The sequence below is a fragment of the Marmota flaviventris genome, chromosome 5 (genome assembly GCF_047511675.1).
Source record: "Marmota flaviventris isolate mMarFla1 chromosome 5, mMarFla1.hap1, whole genome shotgun sequence".
Lineage (NCBI taxonomy): Eukaryota > Metazoa > Chordata > Mammalia > Rodentia > Sciuridae > Marmota > Marmota flaviventris.
Genome location: NC_092502.1, coordinates 20,366,271 through 20,387,167, shown reverse-complemented (window position 1 = coordinate 20,387,167; position 20,897 = coordinate 20,366,271). Strand labels below are relative to the sequence as shown.

The following is a 20,897-nucleotide window of genomic DNA, read 5'->3' as shown; positions in this document are numbered from 1 at the left end:
TAAAAATTGGGATCCACGCACAGCAGGCCTGGTCCACCCCTCCCCTGGTAGGGCAGATGCCCACCAGAGCCTATCCTCTGGCGCAGGACTGCCCCTTCTGACCACCAGACTACCCAGGGAGGTCAAGCCCTGTGATCTAGATCCACCAACACTGGTCCCAGGCGCACACAGCAGGCTCAGTCCACTCCTCCCCTGGCAGGGTAGACACCCACCAGACCCTAGCCTCTCGCAAAGGACTGCCTCTTCCTACCAGAAGACCACTGAGGGAGGTCAAGCCCAGTGGCCCAGATCTACCCATACCAACTTGTGCAGGACCCAGATCCAGGAGCATCCATTGAGGGCATCAGCAGGGTCTGGAAGCCCACATCAAGGTGAGGTACAGACAACCTGCATAGGTACTACAAGCATATAGGGAAGAAACTGTAGTATTTCATATCCACACTGCAAGAAAGGAAGACACATAGACAACATGAAGAAACAAAGGAGAAAAGTGCCTCAAACAAACCAGGATACTATAATAGAACCCACGGACAGCGAAGTTGATGAAATGTCAGAGAAGGAGTTCAGAAGATTGATAATTAAAATGATCTGTGAGAGCAATAGTAACAAAAACAGCATGGTATTGGCACCAGAACAGACTGGTAGACCAATGGTACAGAATAGAGGACACAGAGACTAACCCACAAAATTACAATTATCTTATATTAGACAAAGGTGCCAAGAACATGCATTGGAGGAAAGATAACCTCTTCAACAAATGGTGCTGGGAAAACTGGATATCCATATGCAACAAAGTGAAATTAAACCCCTATCTCTCACCATCCACAAAACTTAACTCAAAAGGACCTAGGAATTAAATCAGAGACTCTGCATCTATTAGAAGAAAAAGTAGGACGTAATCTCCATCATGTGGGATTAGGCCCCAACTTCCTTAATAAGACTCCTATGGTGCAAGAATTAAAACCAAGAATCAATAAATGGGATGGAATCAAACTAAAAAGTTTCTTCTCGGCACAAAAACAACAATCTGAGGTGAACAGAGATCCCACATCCTGGGAACAAATTTTTACTCCTCACACATCAGATAGAGTACTAATCTCTAGGGTCTATAAAGGACAAGCTAAGCACCAAAAAAACAAATAACCCAATCAACAAATGGGCCAAGGACTTGAACACACACTTCTCAGAATATGATATACAATCAATCAACAAATATATGAAAAAATGCTCATCTCTAGCAATCAGAGAAATGCAAATCAAAACTACTCTAAAGATTTCATCTCTCTCCAGTCAGAATGGCAGCTATTATGAAGACAAACAACAAGTGTTGGCAAGGATGTGGGGGAAAGGCACACTCATACATTGCTGGTGGGACTGCAAATTGGTGCAGCCAATCTGGAAAGCAGTATGGAGATTCCTTAGAAATCTGGGAATGGAACCACCCTTTGACCCAGCTATCCCTCTTCTTGGACTATACCTAAAGGACTTAAAAATAGCATACTACAGGGACACAGCTACAATGTTTATAGCAGCACAATTCATAATAGCTAAACTGTGGAGCCAACCTAGATGCCCTTCAGTGGAAGAATGGATTAAAAAAAATATAGCATATACACACAATGGAATTGTATTCGGCATTAAGAGAATAAAAAGATATGAAAAATTGTACTCTATGTAATAAGAACTGTAATCCATTCTGCTGTCATGTATTTATAAAATCATGGCATTTGCATGTAAATGGGTGGCATTGGAGAAGATAATGCTAAGCAAAATTAGCCAATCCCCCCAAAACAAATGCTGAATGTTTTCTCAAATATAAGAAGGCTGACTCATAGTAGGATAGGAAGGGGGAGCATTGGAGGATTAGATGAATTGCAGATAGGAAAGAGGGGTAGGAGGGAGGGGGCAGGGGATTAGCAAGGGCAGTGGGATGTGATGGACATCATTATCCAAAGTACATGTATGAAGACTCGAATTGAGTGTCAACATACTTTATATATAAACAGATTTGAAAAATTGTGGTATATATGTATAAGAATTGTAATGCAAAAAAAGCACATGTATAAAGGCATGAATTGGTGTAAACATAATATATATACAAAGATATGAAAAATTGTACTCTGTGTAATAAGAACTGTAATGCATTCAGCTGTCATGTATTTTTTAAAAAATCAATAAAACAAAAGATCTGTGAATTAAAGAATGACCTTAATGAGCAAATACAAGCAAAAATTGATCATTCCAACAGATACAGGTGGTAAAAGAATACTTCACTAGAGACCCTGGAAAAAAAACCCAGTCAGAAATCCTTAAAACAAAGGATACAACAAATCAAATACAAAACTCAATAGAAAACATAACCAACAGAGTATCACTTGGAAGAAATAACCTCAGATAATGAAGACAAAGTATACAATCTGGAAAATAAAGTTGATCACACAGTGAAAAAGAAACCATAAACAGAACATCCAAGAATTATGGGACAGCATCAAAAGGCCAAATATAAGGGTTATTGGAATAGAGGAAGGCACAATCTCTTCAATGAGATACTATGAGAATTTTCCAAGCATAAAGAATGAATTGGAAAACCAAATACAAGAGGCTTATAGGACACCAAATGTACAAAAATCACAACAGATCTACACCAAGGCACATTATAATGAAAATGCCTAGCATACAGAATAAGGATAGAATCTTAAAAGCTGCGAGAGAGAGAGAGAGAGAAATCATATCACATATAGGAGGAGACCAATTCATGTATCAGATTTTTTGATCCGGACTATCAAAGTCGGGAGATCATGGAACAACATTTACTGTTTTCCTTCTTTCTGAAAGAAAATAGATGCTGACCAAGAATCTTATATCCAGCAAAATTAAGCTTTAGATTTGATGATTAAATAAAAACCTTCTGTGATAAACATAAGTTAAAAGAATTCACAACTAGAAAGCCTGCACTATAGAATATCCCCAGCAAAATATTCCAAGAGGAAATGAAAAACAGTGATGAAAATCAGCAGAGGGAGGGATTACACTAAAGGAAAATCTAATCAGAGGAGAAACCAAGTCACATTAAATACCAAAAATAAACAAAAATGGCTGGGAATACAAATCATGTCTCACTAATAACCCTGAGTGTTAATGGCCTAAACTCACCAATCAAAAGATTAAAAAAAAAAAAAAAAAAAAAAAAACACCAACAATATGCTGCCTTCAAGAGACTCATCTCATAGAAAAAGACATGCACAGACTGAAGGTAAAGGGTTAGGAAAAATCATACTACTCACATGGACTGTGGAAGCAAGCAGGGGTCTCCATTCTCATATCAAATACAGTAGACTTCAAGCTAAAGTCAATCAAAAAGGATAAAGGAGGACACTACATACTGCTCAAGGGAACCATACACCAACAAGCCTTCACAAGTATAAATATATATGCCCCAAACAATGGAGCAGCTATGTTCACCAAACAAACTCTTCTCAAGTTCAAGAGTAAAATAGACCACAACACAATAATTTTGGGTAACTTTAACATACCTCTTTCATCAGTAGATCGATCTTCCAAACAAAAGCTGAACAAAGAAACTATAGAACTCAATAATACAATCAATAACTTAGACTTAACTGACATATATCGAATAGTCCATCCCTCAAGGAGTGAGTATACTTTCTTTTAAGCAGCACATGGATCCTTCTCTAAAATAGACCATATACTATGCCACAAAGCAACTCTTATCAAATATAAAAGAGATACTACCCTGCATTCTATCTGATCATAATGGAATAAAATAAGAACTATAATCCACTCCAGCACCTGGAGACTAAATAGTATGCTACTGAAAGAACAATGGGTTACAGAAGACATCAAGGAGGGGATCAAAAATTTTTTTGAGGTGAATGAGAACACAGATACAACATATCGAAATCTCTGGGACACTTTGAAAGCAGTTCTAAGAGGAAAGTTCATTGCATGGAGTTTATTCCATAAAAGAAAAAAAAGTCAACAAATAAATGACTTAACACTATATCCCAAAGCCCTAGAAAAAGAACAAATCAACACCAAGATCAGCAGAAGATAGGAACTAATTAAAATCCAAGCTGAAATAAATGAAATTGAAACAAAAGAAACAATTGAAAAATTGACAGACCCTTAACCATGCTGATGAAGAGAAGGGGAGAGAGAACTCCAATCACTAACATATGTGATGAAAAAGGAAATATCATGACCCTACAGAAATACAGAAAATAATTTCTAATTATTTTGAAAACTTGTACTCCAATAAAATAGAAAATATTGAAGGCATCGAAAAATTTCTAGACTATATAATTTTCCCAAATTGAATCAGGATGATATACACAATTTAAACAGATCAATTTCAAGTGATGAAACAGCAGACACCATCAAAAGTCTACCAACCAAGAAAAGCCCAGGACCGGACGGATACACAGCTGAGTTTTACAAGACCTTTAAAGAAGAACTAATACCAATACTCCCCAATTTATTTCAGGATATAGAAAAAGAGGCAGGACTTCCAAACTCATTCTATGAGGCCAATATCACTCTGATTCGAGAACCAGGCAAAGACACATCAAAAAAAGAAAACTTCAGACCAACATCTCTAATGAACATAGATGCAAAAATTCTCAATAAAATTCTGGCAAATCAAATACAAAAACGTATCAAAGATCGTGCACCAGGATCAAGTGGGATTCATCCCAGGGATGCAAGGTTGGTTCAACATATGGAAATCAATAAATGTAATTTATCTCATCAGTAGACTTAAAGAAAAGAATCATATGATCACCTCAATAGATGCAGAAAAAGCATTTGCTAAAATATGGCACCCCTTGATGTTCAAAACACTAGAAAAACTAGGGGTAACAGGAACATATCTCAACATCATTAAGGCTATCTATGCCAAGTCCCAGGCCAAAATAATTTTAAATGGAGAAAAATTGAAGGCATTCCCCCTCAGAACTAGAATAAGACAGGGATGCCCTCTTTCATCACTTCTATTTAACATAGTTCTTGAAATACTGGCCAGAGCAATTAGACAAAAGAAATTAAAGAGATACATATAGGAAAAGAAGAACTCAAATGTGCTCTATTTGCTGATGATATGATTCTATACCTGGAAGACCCTAAAAGTTCCACCAGAAATCTATAACTAGTAAATGAATTCGGTAAGGTAGCAGGATATAAAATCAACACCCATAAATCAAAGGCATTTCTGTACATCAGTGACAAATCCTCAGAAAGGGAAACAAGGAAAACTACCCCATTTACAATAGCCTCAAAAAAATTGGGAATAAACTTAATGAAAGAGGTGAAATATCTGTATAATGAAAATTACAGAAACCTAAAGAAAGAAATCAAAGAAAACTTTAGAAGATGGAAAGATCTACCTTGCTCTTGGATAGGCAGAATTAATATTATCAAAATAATCATACTTCTTCAATGCAATTTTGATCAAAATTCCAATGACATTCCTCACAGAAATAGAAAAAGGAATCATGAAATTCATCTGGAAAAATAAGAGACACAGAATAGCTAAAGCATCCGGATGGGTATACAGCAGAGTTTTACAAAACCTTTAAAGAAGAACTAATACCAATACTTTTCAAGCTATTTCAGGAAATAGAAAAAGAGGGAGAACTTCCAAATTCATTCTACGAGGCCAACATCACCCTGATTCCTAAACCAGACAAAGACACTTCAAAGAAAGAAAACTACAGACCAATATCTCTAATGAACCTAGATGCAAAAATCCTCAATAAAATTCTGGCAAAACGGATACAAAAACATATCAAAAAAATTGTGCACCATGATCAAGTAGGATTCATCCCTGGGATGCAAGGCTGGTTCAATATACGGAAATCAATAAATGTTATTCACCACATCAATAGACTTAAAGATAAGAACCATATGATCATCTCGATAGATGCAGAAAAAGCATTCGACAAAGTACAGCATCACTTTATGTTCAAAACTCTAGAAAAACTAGGGATAACAGGAACATACCTCAATATTGTAAAAGCAATCTATGCTAAGCCTCAGGCTAGCATCATTCTGAATGGAGAGAAATTGAAGGCATTCCCTCTAAAATCTGGAACAAGACAGGGATGCCCTCTCTCACCACTTCTGTTCAACATAGTTCTCGAAACACTGGCCAGAGCAATTAGACAGACAAAAGAAATTAAAGGCATAAAAATAGGAAAAGAAGAACTTAAATTATCACTATTTGCAGGTGACATGTTTCTATACCTAGGAGACCCAAAAGGGTCTACAAAGAAACTATTAGAGCTAATAAATGAATTCAGCAAAGTGGCAGGATATAAAATCAACACGCATAAATCAAAGGCATTCCTGTATATCAGCGACACATCTTCTGAAATGGAAATGAGGACAACCACTCCATTCACAATATCCTAAAAAAAAAAAAAATAAAATACTTGGGAATCAACCTAACAAAAGAGGTAAAAGACTTATACAATGAAAACTACAGAACCCTAAAGAGAGAAATAGAAGAAGACCTTAGAAGATGGAAAAATATACCCTGTTCATGGATAGGCAGAACTAACATCATCAAAATGGCGATATTACCAAAAGTTCTCTATAGGTTTAATGCAATGCCAATCAAAATCCCAATGGCATTTCTTGTAGAAATAGAGAAAGCAATCATGAAATTCATATGGAAAAATAAAAGACCCAGAATAGCAAAAACAACTCTAAGCAGGAAGTGTGAATCAGGCGGTATAGCGATACCAGACTTCAAACTATACTACAGAGCAATAGTAACAAAAACAGCATGGTACTGGTACCAAAACAAGCGGGTGGACCAATGGTACAGAATAGAGGACACAGAAACAAATCCACAAAATTACAACTATCTTATATTTGATAAAGGGTCTAAAAGCATGCAATGGAGGAAGGATAGCATCTTCAACAAATGGTGCTGGGAAAACTGGAAATCCATATGCAACAAAATGAAACTGAATCCCCTCCTCTCGCCATGCACAAAAGTTAACTCAAAGTGGATCAAGGAGCTAGATATCAAATCAGAGACTCTGCGTCTGATAGAAGAAAAAGTTGGCTCTGATCTACATATTGTGGGGTCGGGCTCCAAATTCCTTAATAGGACACCCATAGCACAAGAGTTAATAACTAGAATCAACAAATGGGACTTACTTAAACTAAAAAGTTTTTTCTCAGCAAAAGAAACAATAAGAGAGGTAAATAGGGAGCCTACATCCTGGGAACAAATCTTTACTCCTCACACTTCAGATAGAGCCCTAATATCCAGAGTATACAAAGAACTCAAAAAATTAAACAATAAGAAAATAAATAACCCAATCAACAAATGGGCCAAGGACCTGAACAGACACTTCTCAGAGGAGGACATACAATCAATCAACAAGTACATGAAAAAATGCTCACCATCTCTAGCAGTCAGAGAAATACAAATCAAAACCACCCTAAGATACCATCTCACTCCAGTAAGATTGGCAGCCATTATGAAGTCAAACAACGACAAGTGCTGGCGAGGATGTGGGGAAAAGGGTACACTTGTACATTGGTGGTGGGACTGCAAATTGGTGCAGCCAATTTGGAAAGCAGTATGGAGATTTCTTGGAAAGCTGGAAATGGAGCCACCATTTGACCCAGCTATTCCCCTTCTCGGTCTATTCCCTAAAGACCTAAAAAGAGCATACTACAGGGACACTGCTATATCGATGTTCATAGCAGCACAATTCACAATAGCAAGACTGTGGAACCAACCTAGATGCCCTTCAATAGATGAATGGATAAAAAAAAATGTGGCATTTATACACAATGGAGTATTACTCTGCATTAAAAAATGACAAAATCATGGAATTTGCAGGGAAATGGATGGCATTAGAGCAGATTATGCTAAGTGAAGCTAGCCAATCCCTAAAAAACAAATACCAAATGTCTTCTTTGATATAAGGAGAGTAACTAAGAACAGAGTAGGGAGGAAGAGCATGAGAAGATGATTAACATTAAACAGGGACGAGAGGTGGGAGGGAAAGGGAGAGAGAAGGGAAATTGCATGCAAATGGAAGGAGACCCTCATGGTTATACAAAATTACATACAAGAGGAAGTGAGGGGAAAGGGGGAAAAAAACAAGGGGGAGAAATGAATTACAGTAGATGGGGTAGAGAGAGAAGATGGGAGGGGAGGGGAGGGGGATAGTAGAGGATAGGAAAGGCAGCAGAATACAACAGACACTAGTATGGCAATATGTAAATCAGTGGATGTGTAACCGATGTGATGCTGCAATCTGTATACGGGGTAAAAATAGGAGTTCATAACCCACTTGAATCAAAGTGTGAAATATGATATGTCAAGAACTATGTAGTGTTTTGAACAACCAACAATAAGAATTAAAAAAAACAACATACACACAAAAAAAGAATAGCTAAAGCAATCCTTAGTAGGAAGAATAAAGCAGGTCGCATCACTATACCAGACTTTAAACTATACTATAGAGCAATAGTAACAAAAACAGCCTGTTATTGGCACCAGAACAGACTGGTAGACCAATGGTACAGAATAGAGGACACAGAGACTAACCCACAAAATTACAATTATCTTAGACAAAGGTGCCAAGAACATGCATTGGAGGAAGGATAGCCTCTTCAACAAATGGTGCTGGGGAAATTGGAAATCCATATGCAACAAAGTGAAATTAAACCCCTATCTCTCACCATACAAAAAAAACCTTAAAATGTATGAAGGACTTAGGAATATAACCAAAGACCCTGTGTCTAATAGAAGAGATGGCTGTAATCTCCATCATGTGGGATTAGGCCCCAACTTCCTTAATAAGACTCCTGGGGTTCAAGAATTAAAACCAAGAATCAATAACTGGGATGGACTCAAACTAAAAAGTTTCTTCTCAGCAAAAGAAACAATCTGTGAGGTGAATATAAAGCCTGGAAGCAAATTTTTAACCCTCACTCATCAGTTAGAGCACTAATCTCTAGGGTCTATAAAGATCTCAAAAAGCTAAGCACCAAAAAACCAAATAACCCAATCAACAAACGGCCAAGGACCTGAACAGACACTTCTCAGAAAATGATATACAATCAATAAATACATGAAAAAATGTTCATCATCACTAGCAATCAGAAGTGCAAATCAAAACTACTCTTAAGATATCATCTCACTCTAGTCAGAATGGCAGCTATTATGAAGACAAACAACAATAAGTGTTGTGGGGGAAAAGGCACACTCATACATTGCTGGTGGGACTGAAAATTGGGAATGAAACCACCATTTGACCCAGCTATCCTCCTTCTTGGACTATACTCAAAGGACTTAAAAACAGCATACTACAGGGACACAGCCACATTAATATTTATAGCAGCTCAATTCACAATAGCGAAACTGTGGAACCAACCTAGATGCCCTTTAGTGGATGAATGGATAAAAAAAAATGTGGCATATATACACAATGGAATATTACTCAGCAATAAAAGAGTAAAATCATGGCATTTGCAGGTAAATGGATCGAGTTAGAGAAGATAATGCTAAGTGAAGTTAGCCAATCCCAAATAACCAAATGCTGAATGTTTTCTTTGATGTAAGGAGGCTGAATCATAGTGGGATAAGGAGTAGGAGCATGGAAGGAATAGATGAATTGTAGATAGGGCAGAGGGGTTGGAGGGAAAGGGAGGGAGCATGAGGTAATTAATGATGCTGGAATGTGATGATCATTATTATCCAAAGCACAGGTATGAAGACATGAATCGGTGTGAATATATGTATATATGTATAAATGAAGACATGAAAAATCGTGCTCTATATGTGTAATAAGAATTGTAACGCATTCTACTGTCATATACAAGACATTAACAATAGCTACTACTAGAACAGTATAGTAAAACAGTATACTATAATAATTATTTAAAATTTAGGAATCAGTTTCCTGAATTCTCTGCTTTTTTTTGGATCTCATTTAACTATGGGTAGCTGCAACGGTGGAAAGTAAAACATGGATAAGGGAGGATTGCTGTGATTTGCACGTCTGGCATGCAATGGTGTGGGATCAAATGTGAATAAAACAGACTGGTCCTGGTACTTCAGGGAAACATTGTATACAGAGGAGGCCACCATGAAAAAATAACAGTGCATGATACCAAGGCAGTGGGTCCTATGGCCATCCCAGGGGAAGGGGCGGTTATATAGCAACAGACCAAGTGTTTTTACAGAGGAAACTTCTTGTAAAAAGTGTGAGAGGGGACAAGACTCGTGGAGAATGGCAAGCAGTTACCTTGGGTTGGAACATGGAGAGCCAAAAGGACAGGGAAATGGAGGTGGCCATGGCAGGAGACACAGCTGCATAGTTAGCAGAGACCAGGTTGTGAAGACCCTTGTAAACCAGGTCTGGTTGTTGGTGGAGGGTGTTCAGTGAGTACTGTTTATATCTATGTTTCGCAATGATTGAAGCTTATCCCCTCAGAATAATTCAATTAACTTGCCAGCATTTATGGAGGACCTGCTCTGTGTTAGCCTTTTATTTAGAATACACTTAAAAAGTGAGACAATCTCATCAGACTTCAATGCTCTTAAGCCCGAGGTTATTTCCCTGTACAGAAAGAACTGAAGGAGAAATGGGCTGCATGTTAGGATGGAGATGGCCTGAGTGTGCAGTGTTGGTGACACTTTGAGCTACTTGCAGGTTCTGAATTTCAAGGCGCTCATTGGCATCAACCTCCATCTAAGCCCTGAACCTCCTTTATATGACTTGTGAGACCCAAAAGCTTTGATGCACTCTCCTACTCCAACCTCTGCTGGATCTCCTAGTTGCCACTTTTCGATTGTAGTTTTGACCTTTCTGAGACCAGGGCTTTCCACAAGTCTAAGCATCTTGCTTTGGTCCCTGACCTCCCACTTCTGGTCCAGGCCTTTTGTCAGATAATCCCAGCTAAGCTGCCGCCTGTGCCTTATGCATGATAGGTACCTATGGAAAGGGTCATGACGCCCAGTTTGTCTCGCACCAACTTGACGATCATACTCTTCTGAAGTGGGGTGCAGCGGCAACACAGGACAGACCGGCAATACTGGGTCAGCTCCAGAAACAACTTCTCCAGCTTTCCCTGGAAAATGACATTCAGCGTCTTCCCATTGATGACCACACCAACTTCGGGAGCCATAGCTCTGGTGGTGGGGGATGGGGTCTTGGAAGGGAGGCGGAAGCCAAAGAGCTTGCAGCCTGGCTTCTGTGGCTCCTGGAACTGCTTGACCTCTTCCAGTGCACAATTGAGGATGGATTCACAGGTCTCCTATACACAGTGAGAGGATATGGTTATAACATAGCGAGCAACCTTGCAAATGTATGTTAAAATTTTCACTTTAATAATAACAATTTTACTATCATAGGTATGACTCGGGAGTTGTTTTCCAATGTTTACCTTTTCTGCAATATTTTAAATAGCACCAAAGCAATATTAATTTGAAATCAAATAACGGTCAAAATAGACACTGCTTGAGAAGTGGAAATAACTCAGCAAGATGAAGACTGATCCAAGGTTGGTTTAAGATAAATAATGCTAATAAGATGGTAAATGATGACAATATTTCATGCGGTTATGGTGCTTTTTTTTTTTTTTAACAGGTCATTTCAGTGCTCTTTACTTCTTAGAGCATCCTAATGGGTACAACAGAGCTTCATTTAGAGATGAGATTGGAACAGTGAGCTCTCAGGTGACTCACCCAAGGTCATCCAAACACAGTAGAGGAGGCAGGGCCATTACTACCCAAACTGTGGCTTCCTAATTAAAAAGAACACATCAGCCGGCATGGTGGCACATGCCTGTAATCCCAACTGTGGGGGGAGGCTGAGGCAGGAGGATCACAAGTACAACCTCAGTAAAAGTGAGGTGATAAGCAACTTAATGAGACCCTGTCTCTGAACAAAATACAAAATGAGGGTGTGACTCAGTGGTTGAGTGCCCCTGAGTGCAATGCCTGGTACCAAAAAATAAAACAAAAAAACCCACATCTATCCTGGATTTGTTTTTATCTGTTGGTCTACTCCATAAAAGGTCATAAGAACTGCTGCATGAAATGTTGCTCACTTTGATTTGGACAAAACATCCCTGTGAAAGTCTTATGGTTTGGAGGAATCCCCTTGATTTTTTCCCCACTGATATTTACTTTGAAATATAGTGAGGAAGTCATTTATTCATAAGTGTTTTCCATTACTTTTGACTATATCAAAGATAAAATCAGATTTTGGTTCTCATTATATTCTTAATATCTCTGTAATGTCTGAACAGGCTGTGGAAGATGGTAGTATTAATTTTAGCAGCATTGCTTTATTCATATGGTAATTACTTTACAGTGTTCTTTTATCCAGGGCAAGAAATAATACTTTTTTCATTTATTGAAGTGCTAAAATTTTATTCTAGCTGGGTTGCAGTGGTACACACTTGTAATCCCAGCAACTTGGGAAGCTGAGGCAGGAAGATTGCAAGTTTGAGGCCCGTCTCCAAATGAAATGTTAAAATAAGGGGGGCTGGGGTGTAGCTCAGTGGTAGAGTCCTTGGGTTTAATCCCCAGTGTTCCCTGCAACTCCCACAAAGTAATTATTCTAAAAATAAAAATTCAAATGAGTTGATTTAAATGAAATAATTAGAAACATTTCAGATCATATGCACATATCAGCAAAACTTGTAAAGTTAGTTCTGAAGTGATAGAACTCTTAACAATATCCCATAGACCTATCTGGGAATGTTTAGAATACATTCTAGAGCAAATGCGGCCATAGCTGTAGCTGGTTGTTCTCAAGTTTTTCTTTAGGAGATAGTAAATGTTGTGAGGCAATGTGGAATGCACAGAGCCCAAAGAAGCCACACGAAGTGGTTCCAGGAGCAAATAGTTGTATTAGAGGCACTTATTTAGGAAATAACACAAGGTGGTCTTTTCTGGAAGCGGGGTTGGTATTGATTATATAAATCCCTCCAATATATGTCTTCAGAAAGGCATTAGAAATGTCAGTCTCAAAAATCAAATTTCTTGACTTGCTTATTTCCAAAGGATTAATTACAAATAGTGACTATTTACTGTCAAGTTTCGATGGTGGCCAATTCCTGGGGAATTGCCCATTTACTGGTCCTCATGCTCTCGCATAATCTCTTTCCACTGAGTGTGAATTAGATCTACCTATTTCTTTCTAATGAAGAAGAATTCCACAAAAAAAAAAAAAAAACGAAGAGGTGTTACTCTTTCTCATTCTATAGAAAAGATTTGCCTTGGAAAAAACCAGTTGCTGTGTTGTGTAGCAGCTCTGTGGAGAGGCCCAAACAGCTAGGAACTGAGGCCTGCTGACAATCACGAGTGGACTTGGAAGCAGGACTCTTCTTACTCCCAAACTACCTATCCAGCTGAGCCTCTAGATGAGTCCAGAGCCCTGCAGGCTTGACTACAACCTCAATAGAGACCTTGAACCACAGGCACCCTGTGAGGATGATGCTTGTGGAAGTCCAACCCACAGGCTCCTAAATCCCCGTTTCAGTTGCTAAACTGTGGAGTAATTTGTTATACAGCCATAGGTAACTAGTATTGGTTACTATAAGTGAATGCTTTTTTTGTGGTCTTATTTAATCCTTCCAGTAGCCTCTTAAGTAAATATTTTAAACCCTTTTACACAGATTAGGAGAGTGAAGTTCAAGAAGTACCGTATTTAGACTATTAAGCTGCACTACAGGTTGTTGATAACAGCAGTTGTTGTTATCAGTCCCTTTAAAAATTTCTTGACAAATTAACATTTCTGGGGATGACTTAGTATTTCCCTCATTTTATGGATGAGAACCCTGAGGTCTAGATAGGTCTCAAATTTGCTTATTGCTTTAAGGTACGTAGGAAAGACACAGTAACCCTAAATCAATTTATAATGAATTAGGCAGATTAAAACCCTTGGAGAAAATATCCACTGAATAAGTAATTACATTAAATGGGGGTTTAAATAAATCTAAGATTTAGAATGTATTTTTCCAGTTTCTGGCTTGACATATTTACGTACCTACTGCTTAATCCCAGGCAAGGGTGAAAAAGACTAATATTGCAGGTTTAGTGGCGCAGGGATAAGGATTCAGGCATCATGTTGAGGGTCCTGGACAGTGATAAAAGGACTGACAGTATGGAATTAAAGATTCCATGACTGAACCGACTACTTGGAGTGTGGCCCATTGTTTCTTGGGAACCTGGGCTCCCAATGCGAAAAGAATGCATTGCATTTAAGAGAATCCCACCCCTCCCCTTCATGCTGGCCACCTCACAGATTTGCATGTGTCTTACTTTCAGAATTCACGGGTGTGTGTGGGGGGATGACAGAAGGACGGATCATGGCAGACAATTTCCTATTGCAAGCAGGACTGTCAAGAATCAATACTATTACAGAGATCAAGCACTTAAACAAGCTGAAAATTACCTTCTTTTCCTAGACATAATACTAAAGCTATAGTTTTACATGAGAGTATTTTCATCTTCAAAATTCACTGGTGTTTAATCAAGCATAATCTGGGCATCTGACATAAAAGGATTAAAAATAATCTAAAGGTTCTCAGGCATTCTTCACAGTATACTGTGTGTGTATGCGTTTTCAAATACTTGTGCATGGAATAAAAGCCAAATATAAAACTTCCCAAATTTTCATTCTAGGTCTAGAGTGCACTTAGGCAAGCTGAAGAAGAGAGGCCAGTGTCCTCATTTCCCCATTTCCTGGCTTCTTTAATTCCTGGCCTTCCTCCTCCGTCCTTTTCCCTATGGGATGCCCACCAGCCTGCCTAATCCAATCCCTGCCCCCTTAGACAGGTGTGAACGTCTCCATGCTCACCTCTCAACCTTCTTGCCAAGAAGATGCATTGTGAAAATAATTTGCATTGTGAAAATAGATTTTGCCTCCTAAATGCAAAATTGTATAAGAGCTTGGAATGTTCTTCTTCCCATTTCACACAGCACTTTCCTGAACCTCACTTCCTGCCACCCACAACCTATATACCCTACTTTGGTTGAAAATTGCCTTTTAGGACTTGGCTTCTTTCTCTTCCTTCACCATCAAAACATACTGGACTTACATTATTATTCCCTTGGGGTTTCGGGACATAAAATTGGCGCTGAAGCCTTAAACTTGGAACAGTTTCAATTTAATTGTGACTGTTCTGACGTGTGAATTAATGTTGTAAGAAACTTAAAAATGCAATTCTTGAGTAAATAGTGTTTTAGAGTGTAAATAGCATTAGCCCAGCAGGAGAACAGAGTTCTGGCCTTAGTTTTATCAGAAACTAGCAAGTGATTGAGCCTTTGGGATTGTCTTTAATTTCCTTGTCTGTAAAACGGGGAAACTGGACCAGGAATGGAATTTGGGAGAGATACAACTAACTTGTTTTTTGGTGCCAGGAATTGAACTCGGGGGTACTCGCCCACTGAGCCACATCCCCAGCCCTATTTTGTATTTTATTTAGAAACAGGGTCTCCCTGAGTTGCTTAGCACCTTGCTTTTGCTGAGGCGGTTTTGAGGAGAGGTACAAGCTTGTAATATTGCAGGTAACACAAAAGATCAGACAACATGGGGGGGGCATATTAAGCTGTGTGATCCGATGTGCTTTCCCTGTGTGCCCAAATCTTACCTATGAGTCTTTCTCCTGTTGACTAGGGTGAAGTTCTATATTTATACGTGATTCCTACTTTGGTCTTACCTGATTTTCAGTATTAATGGAGTAAACGGTGTCGGTCTGATCTAACAGTCTGCAGGAATACGCGATATTGACCGCTGTCTCTTGCTTATCTCCTGTCAAGACCCAGAGCTTGATCCCAGCCTCCCGCAGAGCAGCAATTGTATCTGGAACTCCTTCCTGCAGCCGGTCTTCGATCCCAGTGGCTCCTGGAGTGATCAAAGACACCATAGCTCATATTTATGGTGAAATAGTGGCTTCTTAAGTTCCCCAAAGCCCTATGAAGCAAGGCAATGTTTATTAAATGTTATTAATATGTGCTAGGTCAGGCACCCAGGGTAAACAATGAACTGGGTAGAGCTGGTTCCTACCCTCTCAGAAATCGAAAGTCAATGAAGAAGGATTTATAACTGAGCTAGGTGATTAGAAAAAGCCAATGTGCCCTGTACGTACACAGGAGGAGAACTGGACTTCACCTAGGAGGTCAGGAAAGGCCTTGCTGGGGACATATTGAAGATGAAGTGAGAGGTGTAGCCAGGGAGGAAGAGAAGGGCTGCAGGCAGAGTCCGTCAGCCTTGAGGGGTTTGCAATTTATTTGGTGGCAACGAGAGTTATTAAAGGGTGTTAACTTGGAGAGGGACAGGATCAGTTTGTGTTTTAAAATCATTCTAGAGAATGGATTAGGGGTTGGAGGAAGCAAGATGAAATTCAGGGCTAGCAGTTACTTAGGAGGTTGAGCTGAGTGCAGGGGAGAGGTTTTGGTGATCCAAACTATCACAAAGAATGAGGAGAAGTGGAGACACTGAACTCTTTGTAACTAACCCTGCTGGAATTAACAGAGACATTTTTTATAATATACAGGCAGCTTTCACAGTTTTTGAAGGATCTCAAGCTTTGCATCAATCCGGATGAATATATACCCAAATATTGAATAGTTGCTAAGTGATGAAGCAAAAATAAATCTGCATTTAAATTGAGATTCATTTCAGGCCACAGACTAATGGCTACCCATCTCACTCTGGGCAGAAGCAAGGCATTTTGTTTCTTTTAATAATCCAGAGTGATAATAGGCTGGCAAAGCAGTTACATTGGATGCATATTGAAGAGATCATTTCATATTAGGGGACCTAGTATGCAGACAAGGCAGCTTCTTAGTGGCATGCCAGTTTCTTGGTGGCAAGAAGAAATCCCTCCTCAGCCCAGTCCTCTACTTTCCAAGCTATCTTGAGGGGAGAAAAGGAACCTCTCTGTCCCAAAATGTGCCTGTTTTGTGTTTCAGGTTGAAAAGTGACAGCATGAGCCTCATCTTTCCCTCCCAGGGTGAGACTGCAGGTGAGCTTCTGAAGACGACTTATGTAACGGAGAGGAAGAAACACACATTTATTTGTGCAAAAGGGAAAATGAAAGGGGAAGGTAGTGAAGCCTTTCCCTGCTAGGGGAGGCCAGTGGGTTCTGACAAGCTCTCATTTAGCAGACCAAGGTGACAGCCGCTTCTTGCCACCTGGGGCCACAGTGCTACCCAGAAACCAGAGAGGCCTCTTGGAGGGGCAACTTCAGTAGCCTTTTATAGTTGGTAAGTTTCTGGCCTGCCCATTTTCTGGCTATTACTAAGTGACTCTGGTCCAGCTTAAAAGGACCTTATAAGGCAGCAAGCAAAGGCTTCTGTGGCCAAGATACAGGAAACTAAAGACCCAAAGAGGTAGGGAGCAGTTCTCTCTCCTTGCTTGCTGGCTGTTCAAGTAAATCTTGTTGCTACCTTTTATATGAAAAGGCACATATTCTTATAGCAACTTTGGTCTTTTTCCTTGGGCTCTGCTTGGCTGGGTACTCAAGAGATATTTGTCCAGAGAAGCTAAGGTGCAGGGATGTGTCACTGGGCATACAGCAAGGTCATGACAGGGCTTGAACTTGGCCCTCATCCTCTGGTCACCATTACTTCCCTGTCAGTGCATGCTGTCAGACATTGCCTTGGCAAGACCTTGTTCCCAAGGTCTGATTAACAAAGCCTCCTCTTTTGCAATGCTTTTCTTACAGTAGGAATGCAATCTATTTTTTAATCAGTCTTGGTGCTTCTTATCTTCCCCCAGTATATCAATCTACCTTCCATATATCAGTAGTCAGGGCAATTTTTGTAATCTAAGCCTTTCCCTCTCCAAACACTTAGCATCTGATTCATCTAATCCTTCGTAGTGTGGGCCCCACAGCCCTCTCTTACCTCTCATCAATTCTTCCCCCGCACTTTGTTCCAGCCACAGAGAATCTCATATCTGGGCCTTCATTTGGGTCCTTTCAGTTAATGGTTGTCCTAGGCCCTCCTTGGCCCAGGGGTCAGGTTAGTACCTCCTTCCTGTACTTCCATCTCATCTGGTACCTCTTCCAGCCCAGCTGTTATCACTTGTTCAGAGTGACGAAGTTACTTGCCTAAGGATTCAGTATCATGCTAGACTCTGAGTTCTGGAAGGGCAGAGTTGTGGCTCTTGCTCCCTGTTGTAGCCCCAAAGCCTAGCATGTTACCCGACCCATAGTTAGGGCCCAACCTTTGAATGGACAGAAAAAATGTGCTCTTAGAGAAAGAGCCAAACTCACAGGTTTCTTCCAGCAGAGAGAGTAGGAATGCTCCCAGGCCTCCTCAGGAACCTTGGGTTGGGTGATGACATGGCCCATTTATGCCAAATACCTGGAAGGGTACCCAGGGAAGGCTGCTAATTGAGACAACTCCATAGTGACATCAGAATCAGGGCCAAGAACTCCCTTCCAACTTAGGGAATTCCTTTTTTTTTTTTTTTTGTATAATGATAACTTATTTTTAGCTACCAAGTAAGGTGAGTTGATTCTCCAGACGCTGTGCTGTCTCCATTAGAAGCTCATCTTGGTTGTCAAGGGATGCCTCGGCCTCACGCCGGAAACTGGCCCATCTCCTGAAGTCTTCTTCACTTACTACCTTCAGGACAGAAAGAGGTTTGTTAATAACTGTGGGTGGGTCAGCAAGTAGAATCCCTCCTCTCACACCTGCAAGGCCTGTTTGAGCTACAGGACATCATCAGATGGGGCGCTCTCTTCAATCAATGAAAGATTGATCTGTATGTTCTTATACCACCAAACATCTTTTGAGTCCCCAGCATGCTCAGGGCACTGGAGATGATCAGGCAGACAAGGTCCTAGAACTGGGCTAATGTGCTAGTGGAAGATAAGAGACATTAGATAGGTAAATTAAAAGATCACTTTCAGGAGTACTGTGCAGACAGTGAAAAGGATGATATCATGGAGTGTGATGATGGGGTAAGAGGAAAACTGGGATAGAGGGCTGTTCAGGTCTATTCTACAAGTGGCAGGCAAGCTAAGATCCAATGATGAGAAAGGGTCAGCCCTGGGAAATGCAAAGCCTGGGTAATAGGAACGAACTTGGCCTTGAGTATATCTGTTGGTGGAAGGATGAAAAGTAAAGTTGGAAGGGACCAAAAACAAGGCTGGAGAGGAGAGGGCAGCCTTATTTTGCACAGTCTAGGGACCACTCTGCTAGGCTTCCTGTCCTACACATAGGTGCATTTCTTCTTCCCTCAGTGTCCATTAGCACTTGTAGACCCTACTTTTTATGTGATATGCATTCTCTTATATAAATTAAGGATTCTTTTGTCCATGCACCAAATATTCCCAGTCCCTGTGTGGAACATTATAGCACAAACCCACAAGACCCAGGTAGGCCTTTTGATTTTGAGGAATGCACAGTCTATTAGCGGGAACAAAATATGCACAAATAACTTTAGAAGATGGTAAGGGTATAATCCTAATTCAGAGTAATAAGCACTTATTACTATCCCTGGCATTATATGTGCATTAGCCTTAGTTAACCAAATAAGATAGACAGCATTTGCACCATTTTGCTCCAAAACAAAACAAAACATCTCAGGCAAGGAAACATGTTCAAGGTTATATATACAAAGTGGAGACTGGGACTTGCACACAGGGAGGTCTGGCTTTGAAGCAAGAATTTTTGATCTCTATGTTGCACTAAGCATAATGAAAGAAAGGAGGAGCTCGGGGGATTTAGGGAGGAGAAGCCACCACCTAGCAATGCATGCCCATCATGGCACTCCTACCTGCCAGATGCCCCCACTCTGCAATTTGCAGCCCTCTTGCTCCTACATGGGCCACAAAGATCTGTGGAGCATGGTGTGTGTAATCTACATAACAATTACTGGGCCCAGGGTAATTCCGCAGAACATTGCTGAATGTGTCCCTATGTCCCTCATCATGGGAATCAGCTGCTACACGCTTTTTAGCTGACATTCAATAGAGACCCAGATCCTCTAAATTTTCAAGAGAAGCCAAACATTTAGACTCTATGTGAACACATAAACGTCCTCCCAATTTGAATCCAGGCAAATAATGCAAAATTTTAACATCGAGTTATAGGTTACCCCTTACATGTACAATGAAGAGCAGAGAATGAGGAAAACCACACTGATAAGGGATCTTGCTGCTCAAATTTCTGCTCCAACAAAATTAGTCAAAGTCGTGGATTTTTGTGACAAATCAGGGTTATACAGTGGAGGAGGTAGAGAGAGGGGAGGGGGGGGAGGGTGGAGGATGGGAAAGGCAGCTGAGCACAACAGACACTAGTATGGCAATTTGTAAATCAATGGATGTGTAACTGATGTGATTCTGCAATCTGTGTATGGGGTGAAGGTGGGAGTTCATAACCCACTTGAATCAAAGTGTGGAATATGATATGTTAAGAAATTTGTAATGTTTTGAACAACCCACAATAAAAAATTAAAAAATTAAAAAAAAATGCAAAAACAAACAACACTAAGCATCTTTTATAAAGAGACCAAAGCAGGACTAAGGCCGTTGAGCTACCTGATGATACTCAAAGCATGCCTGGAGGAATGTGCTCTCACCTTCTTGGCGATGCACAGGGTGCGTAAACCATCTCTTGCATACAAGTCTAGATGTTTTTGTGTCCGGGCGTGGATCTTCTTCAGCTTCTTTTCCACATCAACGTCAGCCACTGTCAAATAGTCATTATTTCCCATAAGACCATGCACAAAAATGCTTAAGAATCCCATCCCCCTGGGATCTCCTCAGCAGAGACATTCTAGCAATAGCACTCCCTAGGAACATCGTAGAACTCTCCTGGCTGTCAGGTTGCCCTGGAAGATAACTCCAAGAGTCCTTAAATTGTCTGTTCTCTACAT

The 20,897-nt window shown here is 40.0% G+C and overlaps 1 protein-coding gene across 3 annotated transcripts in view; it reads right to left on the bottom strand.

The window, feature by feature from the left end:
* Positions 1–20,897, bottom strand: part of Atp10b (ATPase phospholipid transporting 10B (putative)) — a 109,284-nt gene that overhangs the window by 27,276 nt on the left and 61,111 nt on the right. For all 3 annotated transcript variants that reach the window (XM_027938720.2, XM_071611815.1, XM_071611816.1), the window contains 4 exons: positions 20,601–20,710; positions 18,514–18,640; positions 15,724–15,908; positions 10,986–11,307 (listed from right to left, as the gene is read on the bottom strand). In XM_027938720.2, the coding sequence (XP_027794521.2) occupies positions 10,986–11,307; positions 15,724–15,908; positions 18,514–18,640; positions 20,601–20,710 (744 nt within the window). The remainder of the gene's footprint in view (positions 1–10,985; positions 11,308–15,723; positions 15,909–18,513; positions 18,641–20,600; positions 20,711–20,897) is intronic.